Here is a 20,514-nt window from a genome sequence, read left to right as displayed (position 1 = left end):
TGTTAGGGCGTGTTCTAATTTCATTCTTTTACATGTAGCTGTCCAGTTTTCGCAGCACCACTTATTGAAGAGCCTGTCTTTTCTCCATTGTATATCCTTGCCTCCTTTGTCATAGATTACTTGGCCATAGGTGCGTGGGTTTATCTCTGGGCTTTCTATCCTGTTCCATTGATCTATATTTCTGTTTTTGTGCCAGTATCATATTGTCTTGATTACTGTAGCTTTCTAGTATAGGCCGAAGTGAGGGAGTCTGATTCCTCCAGCTCCGTTTTTTCCCTTTGCTTTGGCTATTCGGGGTCTTTTGTGTCTCCATACAAATTTTAAGGTTTTTTTGTTCTAGTTCTGTAAACAATGCCATTGGTAATTTGATAGGGATTGCTTCGAATCTGTAGATTGCTTTGGGTAGTATAGTCATTTTCACAATATTGATTCTTCCAATCCAGGAACATGGTATATCTCTCCATCTGTTGGTATCACCTTTAATTTCTTTCATCAGTGTCTTATAGTTTTCTGCATGAGGTCTTTTGTCTCCCTAGGTAGGTTTATTCCTAGGTATTTTATTCTTTTTGTTGCAGTGGCAAATGGGAGTGTTTCCTTAATTTAGCTTTCAGATTTTTCATCATTAGTGTATAGGAATGCAAGAGATTTCTGTGCGTTAATTTTGTATCCTGCAACTTTACCAAATTCATTGATTAGCTCTAGTAGTTTTCTGGTGGCATCTTTAGGATTCTGTATATATAGTATCATGTCATCTGCAAACAGTGACAGTTTTGCTTCTTCTTTTCCAATTCGTATTCCTTTTATTTCTTTTTCTTCTCTGACTGCTAGGACTTCTGTAGGCTCTAGGACTCTGACTGGCTAGGACGTCCAAAACTATGTTGAAGAATAGTGGTGAGAGTGGATATCCTTGTCTTGTTCCTGATCTTAGAGGAAATGCTTTCAGCATTTCACCGTTGAGAATGATGTTTGCTGGGGGTTTGTTTTATATGGCCTTTATTATGTTGAGGTAGGTTCCCTCTATGCCCACTTTCTGGAGAGTTTTTATGATAAGTGGGTGTTGAATTTTGTCAACAGCTTTTTCTGCATCTATTGAGATGATCATATGGTTTTTATTCTTCAGTTTGTTAATATGGTGTATCACACTGATTGATTTGCGTATATTGAAGAATCCTTGCATCCCTGGGATAAATCCCACTTGATCATGGTGTATGATTCTTTTAATGTGTTGTTGGATTCTGTTTGCTAGTATTTTGTTGAGGATTTTTGCATCTATATTCATCAGTGATACTGGTCTGTAATTTTTTTTTTTGTAGTATCTTTGTCTGGTTTTGGTATCAGGGTGATGGTGGCCTCACAGAATGAGTTTGGGAGTGTTCCTTCCTCCACAATTTTTTGGAAGAGTTTGAGAAGGATAGGTGTTAGCTCGTGTCTAAATGTTTGATAGAATTCACCTGTGAAGCCATCTGGTCCTGGACTTTTGTTTGTTGGAAGATTTTTAATCACAATTTCAATTTCATTACTTGTGATTGGTCTGTTCATATTTTCTATTTCTTCCTGGTTCAGTCTTGGAAGGTTATACCTTTCTAAGAATTTGTCCATTTCTTCCAGGTTGTCCATTTTATTGGCACAGAGTTGCTTGTAGTAGTCTCTTAGGATGCTTTGTATTTCTGTGGTGTCTGTTGTAACTTCTTTTTCATTTCTTATTTTATTGATGTGAGTCCTCTCCCTCTTTGTCTTGATGAGTCTGGCTAATGGTTTATCAATTTTGTTTATCTTCTCAAACAACCAGCTTTTAGTTTTAATGATCTTTGCCATTGTTTTCTTTGTTTCTATTTCATGTATTTCTACTCTGATCTTTATGATTTCTTTCCTCCTGCTAACATTGGGTTTTGTTTGTTCTTCTTTCTCTAGTTCCTTTAGGTGTAAGGTTAGATTGTTTTAGATTTTTGTTTCTTGAGGTAGGCCTGTATTGCTAAAAACTTCCCTCTTAGAACTGCTTTTGTTGCATCCCATGGGTTTTGGATGGTCGTGTTTTCATTGTTATTTGTCTCTAGGTAGTTTTTGATTTCCTCTTTGAATTTTTCTGTGATCTCTTGGTTATTTAGTAATGTGTTGTTTAGCCTCCACATGTTTGTGTTTTTTACGGTTTTTTTTCCCGTAACTGATTTCTAATCTCATAGTGTTGTGGTCAGAAAAGATGCTTGATACAATTTCAGTTTTCTTAAATTTACTGAGGCTTGATTTGTGACCCACGATGTGATCTGTCCTGGAGAACGCTCCGTGTGCACTTGAGAAGAAAGTGTAATCTGCTGTTTTTGGATGGAATGTCCTATAAATATCAATTAAATCTATCTGGCCTATTGTGTCATTTAAAGCTTGTGTTTCCTTATTAATTTTCTGTTTGGATGATCTGTCCATTCGTGTAAGTGAGGTGTTAAAGTCCCTCACTATTATTGTGTTACTATTGATTTCCTCTTTTATCGCTGTTAGCAGTTGCCTTGTGTATTGAGGTGCTCCTATGTTGGGTGCATATATATTTATAATTGTTATATCTCCTTCTTGGATTGATCACTTGATCATTATGTAGTGTCCTTCCTTGTCTCTTGTAACATTCTTTATTTTAAAGTCTATTTTATCTGATATCAGTATTGCTACTCCAGCTTTCTTTTGATTTCCATTTGCATAGAATAACTTTTTCTGTCCCCTCACTTTCAGTCTGTATGTGTCCCTACAAGAGGTGGGTCTCTTGTAGACGGTATATATATGGGTCTTGTTTTTGTATCCATTCAGCGGGCCTGTGTCTTTTGGTTGGAGCATTTAATCCATTCACATTTAAGGTAATTATTGATACGTATGTTCCTATTACCATTTTCTTAATTGTTTTGGGTTAGTTTGTGTAGGTCCTTTTCTTCTCTTTTGTTTCCCACTTAGGGATGTTCCTTTAGCATTTGTTGTAGAGCTGTTTTGGTGGTGCTGAATTCTGTTAGCTTTTGCTTGTCTGTAAAGCTTTTGATTTCTCTGTCGAATCTGAATGAGCTCCTTGTGGGTGATCTTGGTTGTGGGTTCTTCCCTTTCATCACTTTAAATATGTCATGCCACTCCCTTCTGGCTTGTAGAGTTTCTGCTGAGAAATCAGCTGTTAACCTTATGGGTTTTCCTTTGTATGTTATTTGTTGTTTTTCCCTTGCTGCTTTCAGTAAGTTTTCTTTGCCTTTGATTTTTTTCAATTTGATTACTATGTGTCTCGGTGTGTTTCTCCTTGGGTTTATCCTGTATGGGACTCTCTGTGCTTTCTGGACTTGCGTGGCTATTTCCTTTCCCATGTTAGGGAAGTTTTCCAATATAATCTCTTCAAATATTTTCTCGGGTCCTTTCTCTCTCTCTCTTCTCCTTCTGTGATCCTTATAATGCAAATGTTGTTGCGTTTAATGTTGTCCCAGAGGTGTCTTAGGCTGTCTTCATTTCTTTTCATTCTTTTTTCTTTATTCTGTTCCGCAGCAGTGAATTCTACCATTCTGTCTTCCAGGTCACTTATCCATTCTTCTGCCTCAGTTTTTCTGCTATTGGTTCCTTCTAGTGTAGTTTTCATTTCAGTTATTGTACTGTTCATCTCTGTTTGTTTGGTCTTTAATTCTTCTTAGGTCTTTGTTAAACATTTCTTGCATCTTCTCGATCTTTGCCTCCATTCTTTTTCCGAGGTCCTGGATTCTCTTCACTATCATTATTCTGAATTCTTTTTCTGGAAGGTTGCCTATCTCCGCTTCATTTAATTATTTTTCTGGGGTTTTACCTTGTTACTTAATCTGGTATATAGCCATCTGCATTTTCATCTTGTCTGTCATTCTGTGAATGTGGTTTTTGTTCCACAGGCTTCAGGATTGTAGTTCTTCTTGCTTCTGCTGTCTGCTCTCTGGTGGATGAGACTAACTAAGAGGCTTGATGGGAGGGACTGATGGTGGGTAGAGCTGGCTGTTGCTCTGGTGGGCAGAGCTCAGTAAAACTTTAATCTGTTTGTCTGCTGATGGGTGGGGCTGGGTTCCTTCCCTGTTGGTTGTTTGGCCTGAGGTTACCCAACACTGCAGCCTACCTGGGCTCTTTGGTGGGGCTAATGACAGACTCTGGGAGGGCTCACCCCAAGGAGTACTTCCCAGAACTTCTGCTGCCAGTGTTCTTTTCCTCACGGTGAGAGACAGCCACCCCTGGCCTCTGTAGGAGACCCTCCAATGCTAGCAGGTACATCTGGTTCAGTCTCCTATGGGGTCACTGCTCCTTCCCCTGGGTCCCGATGCACACACTACTTTGTGTGTGCCCTCCAAGAGTGTAGTCTCTGTTTCTCCCAGTCCCGTCGAAGTCTTGCAGTCAAATCCTGCTAGCCTTCAAGGTTTGATTCTCTAGGAATTCCTCCTCCTGTTGCTGGACCCCTAGGTTGGAAAGCCTAACGTGGGCCTCAGAACCTTCAGTCCAGTGGGTGGACTTCTGTGGTACTAGTGTTCTCCAGTTGGTGAGTCACCCCCCCAGCAGTTTTGGATTTGATTTTATTGTGATTGCACCCCTCCTGCTGTCTCATTGTGGCTTCTCCTTTGTCTTTGGATGTGGAGTACCTTTTTTGGTGAGTTCCAGTGTCTTCCTGTTGATGATTGTTCAGCAGTTAGTTGTGATTCCCGTCCTCTCGCAAGAGGGAGGCAACAGAGAGCTAATTCCTGTTATGTATGTTATCTGTTCATAGGGTGCTCTTTAAAGCTATATGTTATTGTTTTATGAGCATGTATTTTTATTTTATCTTTATACACACATGTATCATTTCTGTTGCTTACTTCTCTCACCCAGTAGTGTAGTTAGTTATTACATAAACATCACTGTAAGCAGTTATGTTTATCTAGTCTGTAGTGGCCAAGTGCTACATGTCATCTCCTCCATGGTGTACCTTCACCCCATTGTAACCATTTGTTCTTCCAATAATGCACACTGGGTTTGACTCCTCCTCTCTACCCACCACGAAGAAGCTGTAGTGAACTTCTTAGCACATGTCTTCTAATTACCCTAGATGAGAATGTCTTCAAAATACATTCCTGGGAGCAAGATTACCAGGTTATATGTTTTGTGTATACTAAAAATGGTGGTAGTAAACTGCTTTTCAGAATGCTGCCATAGTTTACCTTCCCACAGCTATGAGAGCTCCAGAGCCCCACATCTCCACCAATGCTGGCATTCCCCGGATTACTGAAGTTTTCACTGATTGAAGAAATAATTACTGAGTGTCTGTGATGCACCCTGGCTGTGTTCTAGGTACTGGAAATATAGGGAGACATAATACAGTATAACAGATGGACCTGATCTAATTTTGGGATTGAGGGTCAGTGAAAATTGTCCAAGAAGAGGAAGTGATATTTGATATGAGATCTAAAAGGTAAGTTGGAAGACAATGGGAAGGTCAGTGAAGGGTCAGTGAGAAGAGAAGGAAGACAAGCTAAGTATTCCAAACAGAAGGAAGGGAGGGTATGTTCCAAGAAGACCTGATCCGGACATAAATATGGCTCTTGGGAGAAAATTTGAAAGCACAATGGACTATCACTACATACCCACTAGAAAGGCTAAAACTATAAGGACCAATTATACAAAGTGCAGGTGAGGATACAAAACTGTCATTCATTGATGGTGGGAATGAAAAATGGTATGGCCATTTTGGAAAGCAGTTTGGAAGTTTTTCTTATAAAGTAAGACATATAACTTTCCTATAACTTGGCAACTCCACTCCTCAGTGTACATTAAAGAAAACTGAGTGCTTGTGTTCACAAAGTAAAAACCTGTATAAAAGAGTTAGGTTCCTCCAAAAATTAAAAATAGAATTACCATATGATCCAGAAATTCCACTTCTGGGTATATATGCAAGATAACTCAAAATAGGATCTTGAAGAGATAATTTCACATTTATAGTCATTGAAGCATCAATAGCCAAGAAGTGGAGGCAACCTAAATGTCCATTGTCAGATGAATGGATAAAGAAATGCGGTATACACATACAATGAAATATTAGCCATAAAAAAGGTAGAAATTTTGTCATATGCTACAACAAGGATAAGCCTTGACAAAAAACGTTCTGCCAAATGAAGTAAGCCAGTCACAAAAAGGCAAATACTGCATGATTCCACTTATTTGATGTATCTAAGGTACTCAAACTCTTAGAAAGTAGAATGGTGGTTGCCAGGAGCTGGGGGGAGGGGAAAATGGAAGTTGTTTAATAGCGTTTCAGTTTTGCAGACAAAGAAGTCCTAGAGATGTGTTGCATGACAATGGGCATATAGTTAACACTGCTGTACTGTACACTTAAAAATGGTTCAGATGGTAAATGTTATGTGTTTTTTCCACAATGACAAAACTTCATAGCAGCTTTATTCGCAATAGCCCTTAATGGTAGAAGATCTGAACAGCCATTTTTCCAAAGAAGACATATAGATGACCAAAAGGTACGTGTAAAGATGCTCAACATCTCTAATCATCAGGGAAATGCAAGTCAGAACTATGTACCTATGGTCAATTAATCTACAACAAAGGAGGCAAGAGTATATAATTGAGGAAAGACAGTCTCTTCAATAAATGGTGCTAGGAAAAGTGTAAAAAAAATGAAATTAGAACATTCTTTAACACCATACACAAAAATAAACTCAAAATGGATTAAAGACCTAAATGTAAGACTGAACACTATAAAACTCTTACAGGAAAACATAGGCAGAACACTCTGACATAAATCGCAGCAAGATCTTTTTTGATCCACCTACTAGAGTAATGGAAATGAAAACAAAAATAAACAAATGGGACCTAATTAAATTCAAAAGCTTTTGCACAGCAAAGGAAACCATAAACAAAATGAAAAGACAACCCAAAGAATGGGAGAAAATATTTGCAAACAATGTGACTGACAAGGGGTTAGTCTCCAAAATTTACAAACAGCTCATGAGGCTCAATATCAAAAAAACCTCCAAACAACCCAATCCAAAAATCGGCAGAAAACCTAAATAGACATTTCTCCAAAGAATACATACAGATGGCCAAGAGGCCCATGAAAAGATGCTCAACATCACGAATTATTAGAGCAATACAAATCAAAACTACAATAAGAAATCACCTCACACCAGTCAGTATGGCCATTATCAAAAAGTCTACAAGGAATAAATGCTGGAGAGGGTGTGAAGAAAAGGGAACCTTCCTACACTGCTGCTGGAAATGTAAATTGGTGCAGCCACTATGGAGAACAGTATGGAGGTTCCTTAAAAAACTAAAAATAGAGCTACCATGTTATCCAGCAATCCCACTCCTGGGGATATATCTGGAGAAAACCATACTTCGAAAAGATACATGCACCCCAGTGTTCACTGCAGCACTATTTACAATAACCAAGAAATGGAAGCAACCGAATGTCCATCAACAAAAGAATGTATAAAGCAGATGTACATATATACAATGAAATGTTACTCAGCCATAAAAAAGAATGAAATAGTGCCATTTGCAGCAACATGGATGGACCTGGAGATTATCATAGTAAGTGAAGTAAGTCAGACAGAAAGACAAATATCATATGATATCACTTAGAGTGGAATCTAAAAAATGATACAAATGAACTAATTTACAATACAGAAACAGACATACTTCAGGAATGAACTTATGGTTACTGGGGGGCGGTGGGGAAGCAGGGGCAGAGGGAGGGATAGACTGGGAGTTTGGGAATGACATGTACACACTGCTATATTTAAAATAACCAACAAGGACCTACTGTATAGCACAGGGAACTCTACTCAATATTCTGTAATCACCTAAATGGGAAAAGAGCTTGAAAAGCAATAGATACATTTATATGTATAACTGAATCACTTTGCCGTGCATCTAAAACTAACACAATATTGTTAACTATACTCCAATATAAGATTAAAAACAAATAGATCGTTTGCTCAAGGTATTTTTTGTATCTTGGATGCCTTTGTTCTTATTTACTAGTTGAAATCCTCCATTTTTCTACCCTGGCTCAGTGATCTGTTCCCCAGTTCTTGGCCTATGTTAGGTCTTCTTTTATTCTGGAGCTCGGTCTATCAAATGACCTATCATTTACAATAGTTGGTCGTTCATGTCTGATCCTGTGGTAGGAAGAATGACAGCCCCCAAAGATGTCCATGTCCTAATCCCTGGAAGTTGTGAATGTTACCTTGTGTAGCCAAACTGACTTTGTAGATATGATTAAGGTTAAGGACCTTGAGATAGAGAAATGATCCTGGTGAGTCCAATCTAATCATAAGAGTCCTTACAAGGAGAGAAACTTTCCTGGTTTTAAGCCAGTTTTCCCAGCTTTTTTCTTTCAGTCAGAGAGAGATGTGATGTGACTGAAGAAAGAGATGTGACTGAAGAAAGGTCAGAGAGATGTAAAGTTGCTGGCTTTGAAGACAGAGGAAGGGGGTCATGAACCAAGGAATGCAGGCAGCCTCTAGAAACTGGGAAAGGCAAGGAAACAGTTTCTTCCCTAGAGCCTCCAGAAAGGAAAAGATCTTGCCAACCTCTATATTTTAGCCCAGAGACTGGTCACCCTTCTGACCTTTTTTGTCATTTTGAGCCACGAAGTAATTTTTTGGTTAAGATAGCAATAGAAAACTAATACAATCTCAAAGTATGTGGATATTTTGAAGACTCCACGGAAGCTTTGTGACCTTGACTCCCAACACTTTGTCTGGCACATAAAAACTAATCAGAAAATGTTTAAAGAATAAATGAACCGGAGTTTCTCCCTCCTCATTCTGCAAATCGCGGAATAAATCTGTAATCTGTCAGCATCACTCCCATAGCCCCTCCACCTCACCCGAGACAATTCCTTTCTCCATTCAGACACTTTGCTTTCCCTTCCCACCTTTATCACCTTTATCCTCAGTCAGTCGATCTTTATGATACGAGTACTATGGATTCTGGTTAGCCAACATATCTGAAAATGGACCCTGTCGATTAGTACTATGGAAGAAAAAATGTAAAATACACATTTTGAAAACTCTTGTGAAAGATAAAAACACTGATTCCCTCAGAAAACATAGTACATAGAGACAAGGAGACAAAGAAACTTCAGGTATCATTACAAATTGTCCTGACAAATTGTCCTGTTACCATTTTAACAATGTCTTGTTGTCTGTCTTGGACTCATTCATTCAATAAGTATTTGTTTATTACCTACAATGTATTAGGTATTGTGGAAGTTCTTTAAGTCAGCTAATCACAGCTTAGTTAACTGAATTTATTGCTTAGTGATTATTTATCAATCTTTTATTTTTAATGACTATACTATTGATTTAACCTATGAACGGTTAAACATATAGATGCCCAGGTACAGCCTCTCTATTTCTAATATTATAGATCCCTGGATGATGAACAATGTATTAATGGAGGGAAAGAAAAGAGCAAACTGAGCAAGCGGGGAAAAAGATAGAAAAAAATAACAAAAGCCAACCTTAATATTGAGTACTTACTCTGTGTCAAGTGTTATGTTAAATTCTTAAGATGTATTGTCTCATTTCATCCTCAAAACCCTCTGAAATTTTCCCTTCATTTTAAAGACAAAGAAAGTAAAGCCCAGAGAGATAAGTAACTTGCCACTGATCAACAATTATTAAGATGGAGATGGGATCTGAACCTCGGCAAGCTGATTCCAGAGTCACAACCTACTCTTCCTCTGTAGTGGTAAGAAGACAGGACTGAAAGATGAGGATGACGGGAAGCTAAAGTTACCGTGCATCTCATTTTACTTATGCTTCTAGTCCATTGTCTTTCTTTTTTCAAATTAAACACTTGTTTGTAAACAGTTCAGAAGGGAACCCTGAAATACATCACACACTGGATTTAATCCCTAACATACTAAGAGTTCACACATGCCCCAAGACCACGTGTTAGGCACTGAACACAGGGATAAAATGATGGTCCCAGGAGGAAGAGGAAAAGAAGATAAAGGAGCTCCTTTCTTTTACCAGGAGCTTCCAAATCTCAGTCCACTTTTCAACTAAGGTATTGTTGACACTGGATGAAAATTAAGAATAAAATTTATATTGGAATGTTTGCCTGTTTAGATAAACAGGTGCTCACAATAATGGTATCAGAGAGAAAAATCAGAGACCTGAAAAATCAGTGCAACATTTAGCTTCCAGAAGCCTTGGAGAGACAATCCTAAAGCATGGAAAACAAAGCTGTATTTCTATTAGACACGAATGTGTATTTAAGACTGGTCTATATTTCTATATAAATCTCCAGACACAGGAAAATGGGGTTATCAATGCCCTTGACACTACTGATAGACCATCCAAAGCTAAGGCGGATGATGCTTAGGATTTTCTAGCTTATTATACTTTTAAAAAATATTCATGAATAAGACAGTTATTCAGAAAACAAAATAGCCAATGGGAATATAGTGTACAGCACAGGGAACGCTACCTAACGCACTGTGGTAACCTAAATGGGAGGGCAGTTCAAAAGGGAGGGGATATCTACATGTGTATGGCTGATTCATTTGGTTGTGCAGTGGAGGCTAACACAACATTATAAAGCAACCATACTCCAATAAAAATTAATTAAATAGCCAGATTCAGAATCATATATTTTTCTCATGCTTCTGTGTCATATAATGACTGAAACCATCTCATTCATGAGAAAAGTTGACAAAAGTTGAAGATGAAATGATTCAGAAACAACCAGATCCTCTTGTATTAAAGAAAATCTAATGTGACTCACACTATAATCAATAAACTGACATTTGAAAACCTAACCTTCAGTTTTTGTTTTGATTAAAAAACGAGAGAGTCAGAAATTCTAGAGTGTAAATATGCTCCCGGTAACTTAAGAGTTGATCATTCTGAAGTCTTGATTGCCAGAGAAAACTTTTTCTTGATTTTCAGCAGAGCCCGAACTGGTATCCAAGAATAAACCTCAATATTGAACTGACCTTTTCAAAGTAGAAGCATTTGAAATAGATACCTGAACAATGCAAACTATAATCTTTTAAAGGTACAGTCTCCTGACAATCAAGAAAGAAACTAAGATCACAGTTCTGTCTTCTAAACAATATGCTATATGTGACTAGTCCTATCTATTTTTTTTGAACATATAACTTGACCCCACTTAGTTTTTTGTCCTTTATTTTTGTTTTGTTGTTTTTTTAACTGACCCACCATTTTGTTCCTGCTCAAGTCTTCTGCCACCTGAAAATTATGTTTTGAAAACTGTACTTCAGTCAATCATCCCCAAAATGAATCCCGAGCCTTTTTCTAATAATTTATTCTTCATGGTCCATCAGTGAGTTATAAAAATGAAATGACTGTTTGCACTGTGTTGTCATCTCCCTCACCCCCCCCCAAAACTGAACAAAAAATACTTACAATGGTTCTTAGCCAGGAGCATTTTATCCCTTATTCACTAGTGGTAAATGAGTCAGATATGAGTTGGCCAGGAAAAGAGCTGCTTTACCCAAAATCTTAGTACAAAATGAGTCATCTCACTCCAAACACCAATATATTCTCCAAAATAACTGGCAAGAATTTCCTATAAAAAGAATCTTGCCTTCACCCTTTTCCATCCATTTAGTTCTCTGATTTTTCTAATTTTTCAATTTCCTGTGTACTTATAACACTGCATTCATAACAAAGGCCTAAGAACATTTCTACCTCTTTACCTCATTGTGAAAGCCATCTTTCCTATACTGAGTTGGGGGACAATTCTGATAGCATTCCCCTTTAAAGAATAAATGCTCTGTGGCTTTTAAGGGTTCTCCCTGTCTGATTCTCTGTGATGAAATTCATGCATGGTTCAATAGAAATGCAAAAGCCAGTTCTAGAAGAATTTTTCTTTTCCTCTGCTGAAAAAGTGAGTTCAAAGCCACCAAAAATACTTCAAGCAAAACCATTTTCCTTCCCATAAGAAAAATCAATCAAAATAGATACAATCTGTCTAAAACTGATAAAGAAACATGAATCCAGGCCACAAGCTTCAACTGTTTCCCTGTACATCAAAACATTCCCATTCCCATTCTTTCTCTGCCATCAGATGAAGCTTAAAAATCACGGTGAACTGAAGCCAGGGTCAAGTCCCTATAGATGATCAGGAGTCAAGCACACTATGTACCTGAGGATAAACAAGCATGCTTATAGAGCCAATTCCTGCCAAAGTGCTGAGATTTTTATGTTATGTGGGGCTCACAACAGCACTTATTATTCTTCATTATTCTAAGCCCTGCAATTTAATGGGAAAAATTACTTACAATTCATTTCACTCAGGCTGGAATTTAGCTTCGTTTCTCTATACTAAATGAATTCTAAAGAATAGCTACGCTCCTTTTATATCCAAGACTAACAGATGTTAGTTTCCTTAGTTTTACAGCCCTCAAATGACAGACAACTAACTGTATTTGGCCTTGGGAATAACTGCAACACCTTTGGATTATGAACTTGGTTTGGTTCTTAGCTGGGAACAGCAGGGGGTTAGTTCATATTATCAAAGATGTAAAATAAGTTTACCCTTATGCTCCAGATGCCCATATGAAGATATCTTTTAATACAATATTGTACAACTTTTTTTTTTCCTACTGGTAATCTTCTTTTTAAGTGGTTATAGTTAGGAAAAACAATTGCATAAAAATGAAATCTCTTATTCAATGTATCTCCTGCTTTTGACCAAAGCAAGATGTTAAATCCATTAAACTCTGAACACCCAGTAAAAGCAAGAAAAACTAAAACTGTTCATATTTGTGCATTCTTGGGAAAATTGCCAACCTATGTACTAGTAGCAGGATCTGTGTAATTAATGGTGATGTTACTGACGGAGGGAGTTCGATTTCATTCTCAGAAGCAATTTAAAAGTGCAAGCTGGCAGAGCTTTAGTGCAAGCTCACCTATTCATTTTTAAATTGAAGAAATGTGACTTTGAAGTCATCCACAGAGAGCACCAATGTCACTGTCTGTACATTTGGGGTGGTTTTGGTCATAGTAAAAAGAAATCCTGAATGTAGCACTGTCTGTTGAACAGCAAAATGTACAAATTGACAAACATTTCTTAAAAGGAGAAGAAGCAAACTCAATCTTTGGTTATCTTTATGTTTTTTTTTTCTTTTCCTGAAAGCTCTTCATATGATGACTAATTAAAATCAACTCCTTCTTATCATAAAGTAAAATAAAATCAGACCCACATCCACACATTCCTTTATACACACTCCCATCTTCTTGGAAGGTGACTTTCATCTTTATCGAGTAGTTGTACCTCACGGACAGTCATATAAGGCTACCCAACTGACAAGCCATACCTCCAGCTTCTGCTCTCCTTTTTCCCCTTTGTTATATCAGTAACTTCGAAATGATGAGAGAAAGAAAAAGAACATCTTGAAAAATAGAGATAACTAAGGAAAGAAGTTAAGCCCACAAGAAGCTTTCTCCATAATGATCTGTACTAAATTATCCAACGAGGACCATCTATCTCATCACTCTATTTCTCTGTGAACTGTAACAACATGCCCCACCTCTGTGTTTCTCATGAAGAATGAAACACATGAATTCCTGACAGCCGACAGCATGTGCTGTGGCATCTGTGGCTTCGCAGAAGTGGAAGTGGAGGAGACCGGAGAAGGAGAGCCTAGAGAGAGGCTCACAAGCGCTAATGATGAGCCTGGATGTTACTGACCCTGATGATTCCCCCCATGTTGCATTCGTACCTGTTGTCTTCTCGAGCAAAGGGCTGTTCCACATCCACTGTCAGGGAGGCCAGGGCAGAAACGGTCTCCGTCTCCTCTTGCAACTGCGCCCCAGCCAGAGCGCAGCCCCTCGGCACACTCACCGTCCTTACCGACTTCCAGTACTTGCCTAAAAAACACAAAGACCCATGCATCATATGTTATAGGAATTTTAGTTCAACAGTGTTAATCAGAAACTTGTATAGGTCTAACTCAGAGTAATTGTTAGGTTAAAATTCACAATGTTATACACAGTTGTAATTTAATTTCTTAACTGTTATGATTAAGTGTTTTTCTCAATCTGGAATGCCAAGTTGTGAAGTGCTCATATTGCCAAGCCTGAGTCTCTCCCTTGCTCAGAAGTTAATAAAGTGAGGAATAATCCACAGTCTAATGAACTCACTATCAGACTGACAGCTGTCTCTGCAACTAGGTAAGCAAACTCTGGGCATCATGCCCTCTGGGTAATCCTCAAGAGACTGGGAGGTAGAAGTCTTATGGAGAAACTGAATGAACCAGTAATGTTAAAAATTGCTACTTGAGCCATTAACTTTTTTTTTTTTTTTTTAATGAGGTTGGAATATTAAAGGAAAAGAAAAGCCCAGAAATGCCAGCATGAATCGAATGGCAACTTTGCCAGAACAATCAGGTTTGTTAGTCCTGGATGTTCTTTCTTTCTCAACCCCGGGGTGTGTACTAGAACAATAATTGATTTAAAACCTTAATATATGCATTGGCTGATGTTGGAGCCCTTCCATAAGTTATACGGATCCAATTATACGGATGTTTCTTTTTTTGAGGCAGGGAAGGAGAATGAGAGGAAAATAGGAGGTAATTTCATGAGAACATGCCAGTGGGATAAATAAGAAAGAGCAGAGTCAACAGCCTTTTTGCAGCCCCTAAGCTATTTTTTTGTGAAGTGTTGAATAGCCCCATATCAAAGCAGGAGAGTCTCCCTAGGTGCTGACATGACTCACCAGGTAAGCAGTATCTCGGCAGCCTGACCAGTTAAGAGGGAAGCTGGCACGCAAAGTAGCTTACTTCCACCCCACCCCAAAATTAAAATAAAGTTATGCTAGAGTAGAAAAGACAAATGGGTGAATACTGGATTGGGGAGTAAGATAACCCAGTTCTAGACCCAGCTCTGCCACTAACCATCCTATGCTGGCAGGGCTCTTCGGCACTTTATTTTTGCTTCTCAGAAACAGTGGGATGGCCTCAAATTCCTTCCAGCTATAAGTAACATTTCGTGATTGGCCTCTCCTTATCTTACTGCTTCACAAAGGAATGGATGTCATGTCATGTTAGGGGAGGAGACCCAGTCTCCCATCCACTCCCCATGTCGACAGAACCTTCTGGCATTGTTGTCTACTACTACTACTTTACTTGCTGTGATCACCTAGTCTGGCCAAAGTCAGAATCATAAAGCTTTTAATTTGGACCAAATGATACCAGTTCTAACTGAATGAACCCACAAAGTAACATTTTCTGAAAGCCAAGGCTGTGCCGGATGTTGAGGACACAAAGATGCTTCCCTGACACCAAGAAATTCATGGTCTAGTTAAGAAAGCCCTTTTAGTTAACAAACAATGACAATTCTGTATGGAGAAGGCCCATGTGATCCTAAGAGGAAATAAGAAGAACATATACTTTTGATGCCAAGAAGGCAAGAGAACACTTGCCAGAAAAAATAACACCTGACCAAGTATTTGAAAGACCATCAGAAGTTAGTCAAGCTGAAACAGAGGAAGATGGTGGTGATGAGGTATCCCTAGAAGAGGAAATAATGCACAGAAATGTGCAGATACTCAAGTCTCTGTTGTTCACTGGGGTACAAAGTCCACTGCTAGGCACAAGTGGAATGTAAGCAGTATGGAATGTAATGCAAGAGACTGCTATGGTGTAGGCATGGGCTAATTAACACACAATCTTGAATAGCATGCCAGTGATCTTGGCTTTCAACCTGTGGGTGATGAGGGGCCATTTTAAACAGAAGAGGCAGAGAATCAGGTTTAAATTTTTCAAAGATCCTTCTGGAGAGATTACGGATGATGGATTAGTAGGTGGTGAGAGTGGTGGCAGGAAAACCAATTTCACCTCCTGGCAAACATCCAGGCAGGAAATGATGATGTCTAAACCAAAAGTAAGTGACAGAATAGAAATGAAGAGATGGACTAAAGAGAGGTTTAGGAGGTGAGCAGTGGAAATGCGTCTTGTCTTATTCTTTAATAGCCTCCTACCTCTCTCAGCTTTGAAAGATAATTCTGAATTGACAGTTCCACTCCAAGACCCTAATTTCTCTATATCACAATGTCATTATCATCTTACCCAAGTTGGAAATGTCATATTCTATCTGTAAGTGCCTTCAGATATAATCAGTTTCACAAAGTATTATTATTAATTGTTATTTTAGCACATGATATTCACAGAGCAGGTGATTCTAGAAGTCATCATTTCCTTTTTTTCTAGAGTGACTAATATCAGGCCTCTGACAAATAAACAACAGGTGGTTTTGTGGGTTAAATTATGTTACAAATTACAGGAAAGAGAAACTCGTGTTACTGAGCTTCCAATATGTGCCAAGGACTGTGCTAGGTGTTTTCACATTTTAATTTTATTTACTCCTCATGACATTTATAATTTTATTTACTCCTCATGACAACTGTGTAGGCAGTGTTAGGTAATTTTTCTCTAAGGTCACATGGCTAAAAAGCAGAGGAGCTGAAATCCTCACCCAGGACTGCTTGACTCCGAAAATGTTTCTTCCTCTGTAATCGGCTGTCCTCCTTTATTTAGTCCTTCTCTACCACCCTCCCACTACCCCTAAAAATACAAAAATAGACTCAATATAGGAAAATCTGAACTTAAAAGAATTATGCACATAGCAAAATATTTTTATATATATATATATATATATATATATATATATATATATATATATATATATTCTTCCCTTTACCAAAGAAATCGTCTTTGGTAACAACAAATTACCCTTGCTCCTTAGATATGTGACTCAGCTGATCTACCTTTTACTGACTTTATGGCATGGGTTTATTGCACCTAGTGAGACAACCATGTTGAGACTAGTTCTTTCTACTCTTCACTTCTCATTACCTTCATTTCTCATAGTCTATTGCAAGTACCTCGTTGCTTCACTGATGAAGCTATCATGAAACTGGAGACAAGTGCTCATTGAAGAGTATCCCTTTTTAAAGTGATGTGTTTCTCACCACCTAGCTGAAGGCACCATTAGGCACAGTGCTCTTTGAACCTGTGGAGCCTACCCCAAGTTTCTGAAGCCTGTAGTGTTGTCCATCACAGACTTGTATCGCTAGAGGTCCTATAGTCCACATGGATCACTTTCTTTAAGCCAGGTATCTAACTGAGAAGAGAATCAGAGGCCCGTTTCATGCAATTACAGCCAGGAGTTGCCCAGAGTCACCAGAATGTCTTTTGACCAAGCTACCCGTGCAGAATTTTTCTCTGAGTATTTCGGGCTCTAAAGGGAGCCCTGGGAGTCGAGATTTATAAATCGGGACCCCATCCTAGACCCAGAGAAATCATTTGGATCACTGGAGCACAGTGTCCACATTTATAAAATGATAGTGGTGGGACTGATGATAAGGAAAGGTCTCTTCCTGCTCTAATTCTCAATGATTGTTATTCTTCTGATGTCATATATCACTCTTGGATATTAGAATAAATTTGTTATGGCAGAAAATCTTAGTTTTCTGTGAGCCTATGAACACTTGAAGAGGCCAGTGGACAACTTACTTTTAGATAGTATGGCACATCTAGAATAACCAAGAGCTTCAATTTTCAAGAATTGTACTTCTTCCTCAAGAAACATCTTTACTCCTCAAACACAATCAGGACAGAAGGACAATCATTAATGAGAATCGTTCAGCAGAATGACTGACAATGATTCTTCAAAGTTTAGCCTTTATGCCTGTGAGTGGTGAGACGGATTTTAAATAGCTGAGACCTTTTCAATAAAATTTAATGTGTATAAAATATCCTGCTAAGATTAAATGTTAGAAGTTGGTTTTTATCCAAATGTATGAGGTTCTTCACTCAGAAATAACCCAAAACTTTAAATTCAACATGGCTTTTAGCAAAGCCTATAAAAACAAGGGAAATATTCTACATTAATAATGCATTTATAGGCCACTATCTCTATTTGTAAAGAAGAATAATTAAAATGGAAGTAGGTATAGCAAGACTGTGCAATATGCAGCCAATTCAAACCCTACAGTTTATGGGTTATATTTTCATGTGATGGGTATTTTTTTTCCCCCTACAGAAACATATGTGCAAGAAAAATCCTATCTGTTGGCATGAGAATAATAGCCCCATTAGCAAGTTAGACAAATGAAGTAAGGTGTACTGCCAGAGTTTTCAGGAGCTGCTATTCATAAAGTAGAATACTAGTAACAGCCACCACTGTGTTGCTCTCCTAAGGCAATAAAACTGGCAGAAGAGAGGGGTTTTCCATTAAACCTGGACACACACACTCCCTCTTTGATCATATCCTCTATCTTTATTCATTTTTCCCATTGCATAAATCTTCCCACTTCTCAGCACTTCTGGGGGGGAATTATTTGGCTTTCATTGTTCTGCATTTGTATTTTGTCTGTAGAGGTGAAGCAAAGAATGAATCTAAAAGGTAAAAACTAGATAACAGAATGCAGACAGTCAAGAGTTAGAAGTGGGGGACACAGATGGAGTGTCGCTGGGTCAGATAGGAGCCATGAAAGGACATGTTGCAGGTACTGTGTAATCAGACTTCAGCATAAACCAGGTTTTTCTTGATAATGATCAATTTGGAAAAAGAGGTACTTGTTGACACATGAAGGTCTGTGTTAGCAATAACCTATCCACCAAACGTTTTCCCAACCAAAGACCTTTGAGACTCTGAAAACCTCCTGACCCCACAACCTCCCCCTTCCATCATCATTGGGAGCCTTGGAGTCACTTCTCAAATTTGTTCTTGCCGCTTGAATCATGTCCTCTTTTGTCATTACGTACCATGTTCCCATAGGAAAAGAAGCTGGCGCTGACCGAAACTTCTTCCTATCCCTTCAACCTTAGAGATTATTAACACCTGTGGGACGTACAAGGGGCCTATGTTCATGGATTCTCCAGAGCTCAGAGCTTGTTAGCTCTTTTTAAAGAGAAATTCTTTTCTGCATTTTTCCTGTCTATTCTCATGCAATCTATCACCCACATTGCTATGACAGTCCTTCTAAAACACAGGTCTGGTAATTTTGCTCCCGTTTCAGAATACTAAATCCTCAGAGAAGAGTAAATGCTCCCACTGGCAGCCCAGGAGTTTCACAGTGTGGTCTCTTTCAGGTTCATTAAGATATATTTCTGGAGCTTCCCTGGTGGCGCACTGGTTAAGAATCTGCCTGCCCATGCAGGGGACACGGGTTCGAGTCCTGGTCCCGGAAGATGCCACATGCCACAGAGCAACTAAGCCCGTGTGCCACAACTACTGAGCCTGCGCTCTAGAGCCCGCAAGCCACAACTACTGATGCCCATGCGCCTAGAGCCTGTGCTCTGCAACAAGAGAAGCCACCGCAATGAGAAGCCCGCACACCGCAACAAAGAGTAGCCCCTGCTCGCTGCAACTAGAGAAAGCCCGCGTGCAGCAATGAAGACCCAACGCAGCTAAAACTAAATAAATAACTAAACAAATAAATATATTTTAAAAAAGGATGTATTTCTTAGCTAAATGGAGAACTTTCTTGGGATCCTAAGCACTGTATATATGCAAAAATAAAGATATATTGGAAACTGGTGTATAAATAGAGTGATAAGGTAATTTTTCATTCATGTTGGGGCAATTTTGAGGCGAAAATGGGGCTAAAAATAAAAATTATATGTTATAGAACTATTTACTTATTAGTTGACAAAGTATACTAGTGGGCCTATAAAATAGTACTATTCAAAAATTGTCACAACTAATTATTATTAATTCTAAAATATAGAAATAGCACAATTCATGTATGCCAAAGCATAGTAACCGACTTTCAAAATATTATCTAAACATTAGAAAATGACAAACAGTATTATGATTTTTGGTAAACGTTCACATGTTAATCAGTTTTGTGGTCATATATCTCACTGACAGAGTCATCACTGGTATTTTTCCGTTTCAACGTGGTCTGAATATTTTGGACTGTTTCATAAAATTGCCTGAAATCTTCAAAGCAGAATTTTAGAGTTAATAAATTTTAAATTGTGGCATCTTTAATTTACTCTTCTTGAGAGACGATAATATTTTTGGTTGACAAATACTGTCTCTACCAGTGCAGTGCGATCTGGTAAGCTCAGAGCAATATCTGCTAAATGTGAAATATTTTCACTTCCAATTTTCAAAATATTGAAATGAGTATTTCATACCAAATATTTTCATGACTACTGTCTTGTTCCTCCTTTCAGAATACCTTTGGCAAATATTTTATGTAAGCTGAACTTATCAAAAAAGTTTTCTCCGTTTATAACTTCAAATTTTATTTACCAAATTTAGATGCTGCAAAATCATATGACTTCTTAAATTTCATTACATTCCAGAACAGAATATGTTTATCCAACTAAGAATAGTGTTTTGGTTTTTTTTTTTTTTTTTTTTGCGGTACGCCGGCCTCTCACTGTTGTGGCCTCTCCTGTTGCGGAGCACAGGCTCCGGACGTGCAGGCTCAGCGGCCATGGCTCACGGGCCCAGCCGCTCCGCGGCATGTGGGATCTGCCCGGACCGGGGCACGAACCCGTGTCCCCTG

At 38.5% G+C, this 20,514-nt stretch overlaps 1 protein-coding gene across 10 annotated transcripts in view; it reads right to left on the bottom strand.

The window, feature by feature from the left end:
* Nucleotides 1–20,514, bottom strand: part of HDAC9 (histone deacetylase 9) — a 581,092-nt gene that overhangs the window by 15,159 nt on the left and 545,419 nt on the right. For all 10 annotated transcript variants that reach the window (XM_027102607.1, XM_027102608.1, XM_027102611.1 and 7 more), the window contains one exon: nucleotides 13,712–13,859. In XM_027102607.1, the coding sequence (XP_026958408.1) occupies nucleotides 13,712–13,859 (148 nt within the window). The remainder of the gene's footprint in view (nucleotides 1–13,711; nucleotides 13,860–20,514) is intronic.

Source organism: Aethalodelphis obliquidens, unplaced genomic scaffold (genome assembly GCF_003676395.1).
Source record: "Aethalodelphis obliquidens isolate GAN/ISIS:26980383/991018 unplaced genomic scaffold, ASM367639v1 scaffold5, whole genome shotgun sequence".
NCBI classification, from domain to species: Eukaryota; Metazoa; Chordata; class Mammalia; order Artiodactyla; family Delphinidae; genus Aethalodelphis; species Aethalodelphis obliquidens.
Note: the sequence above shows the minus strand (reverse complement) of the source record. Positions and strands in the feature narration are given on the sequence as shown.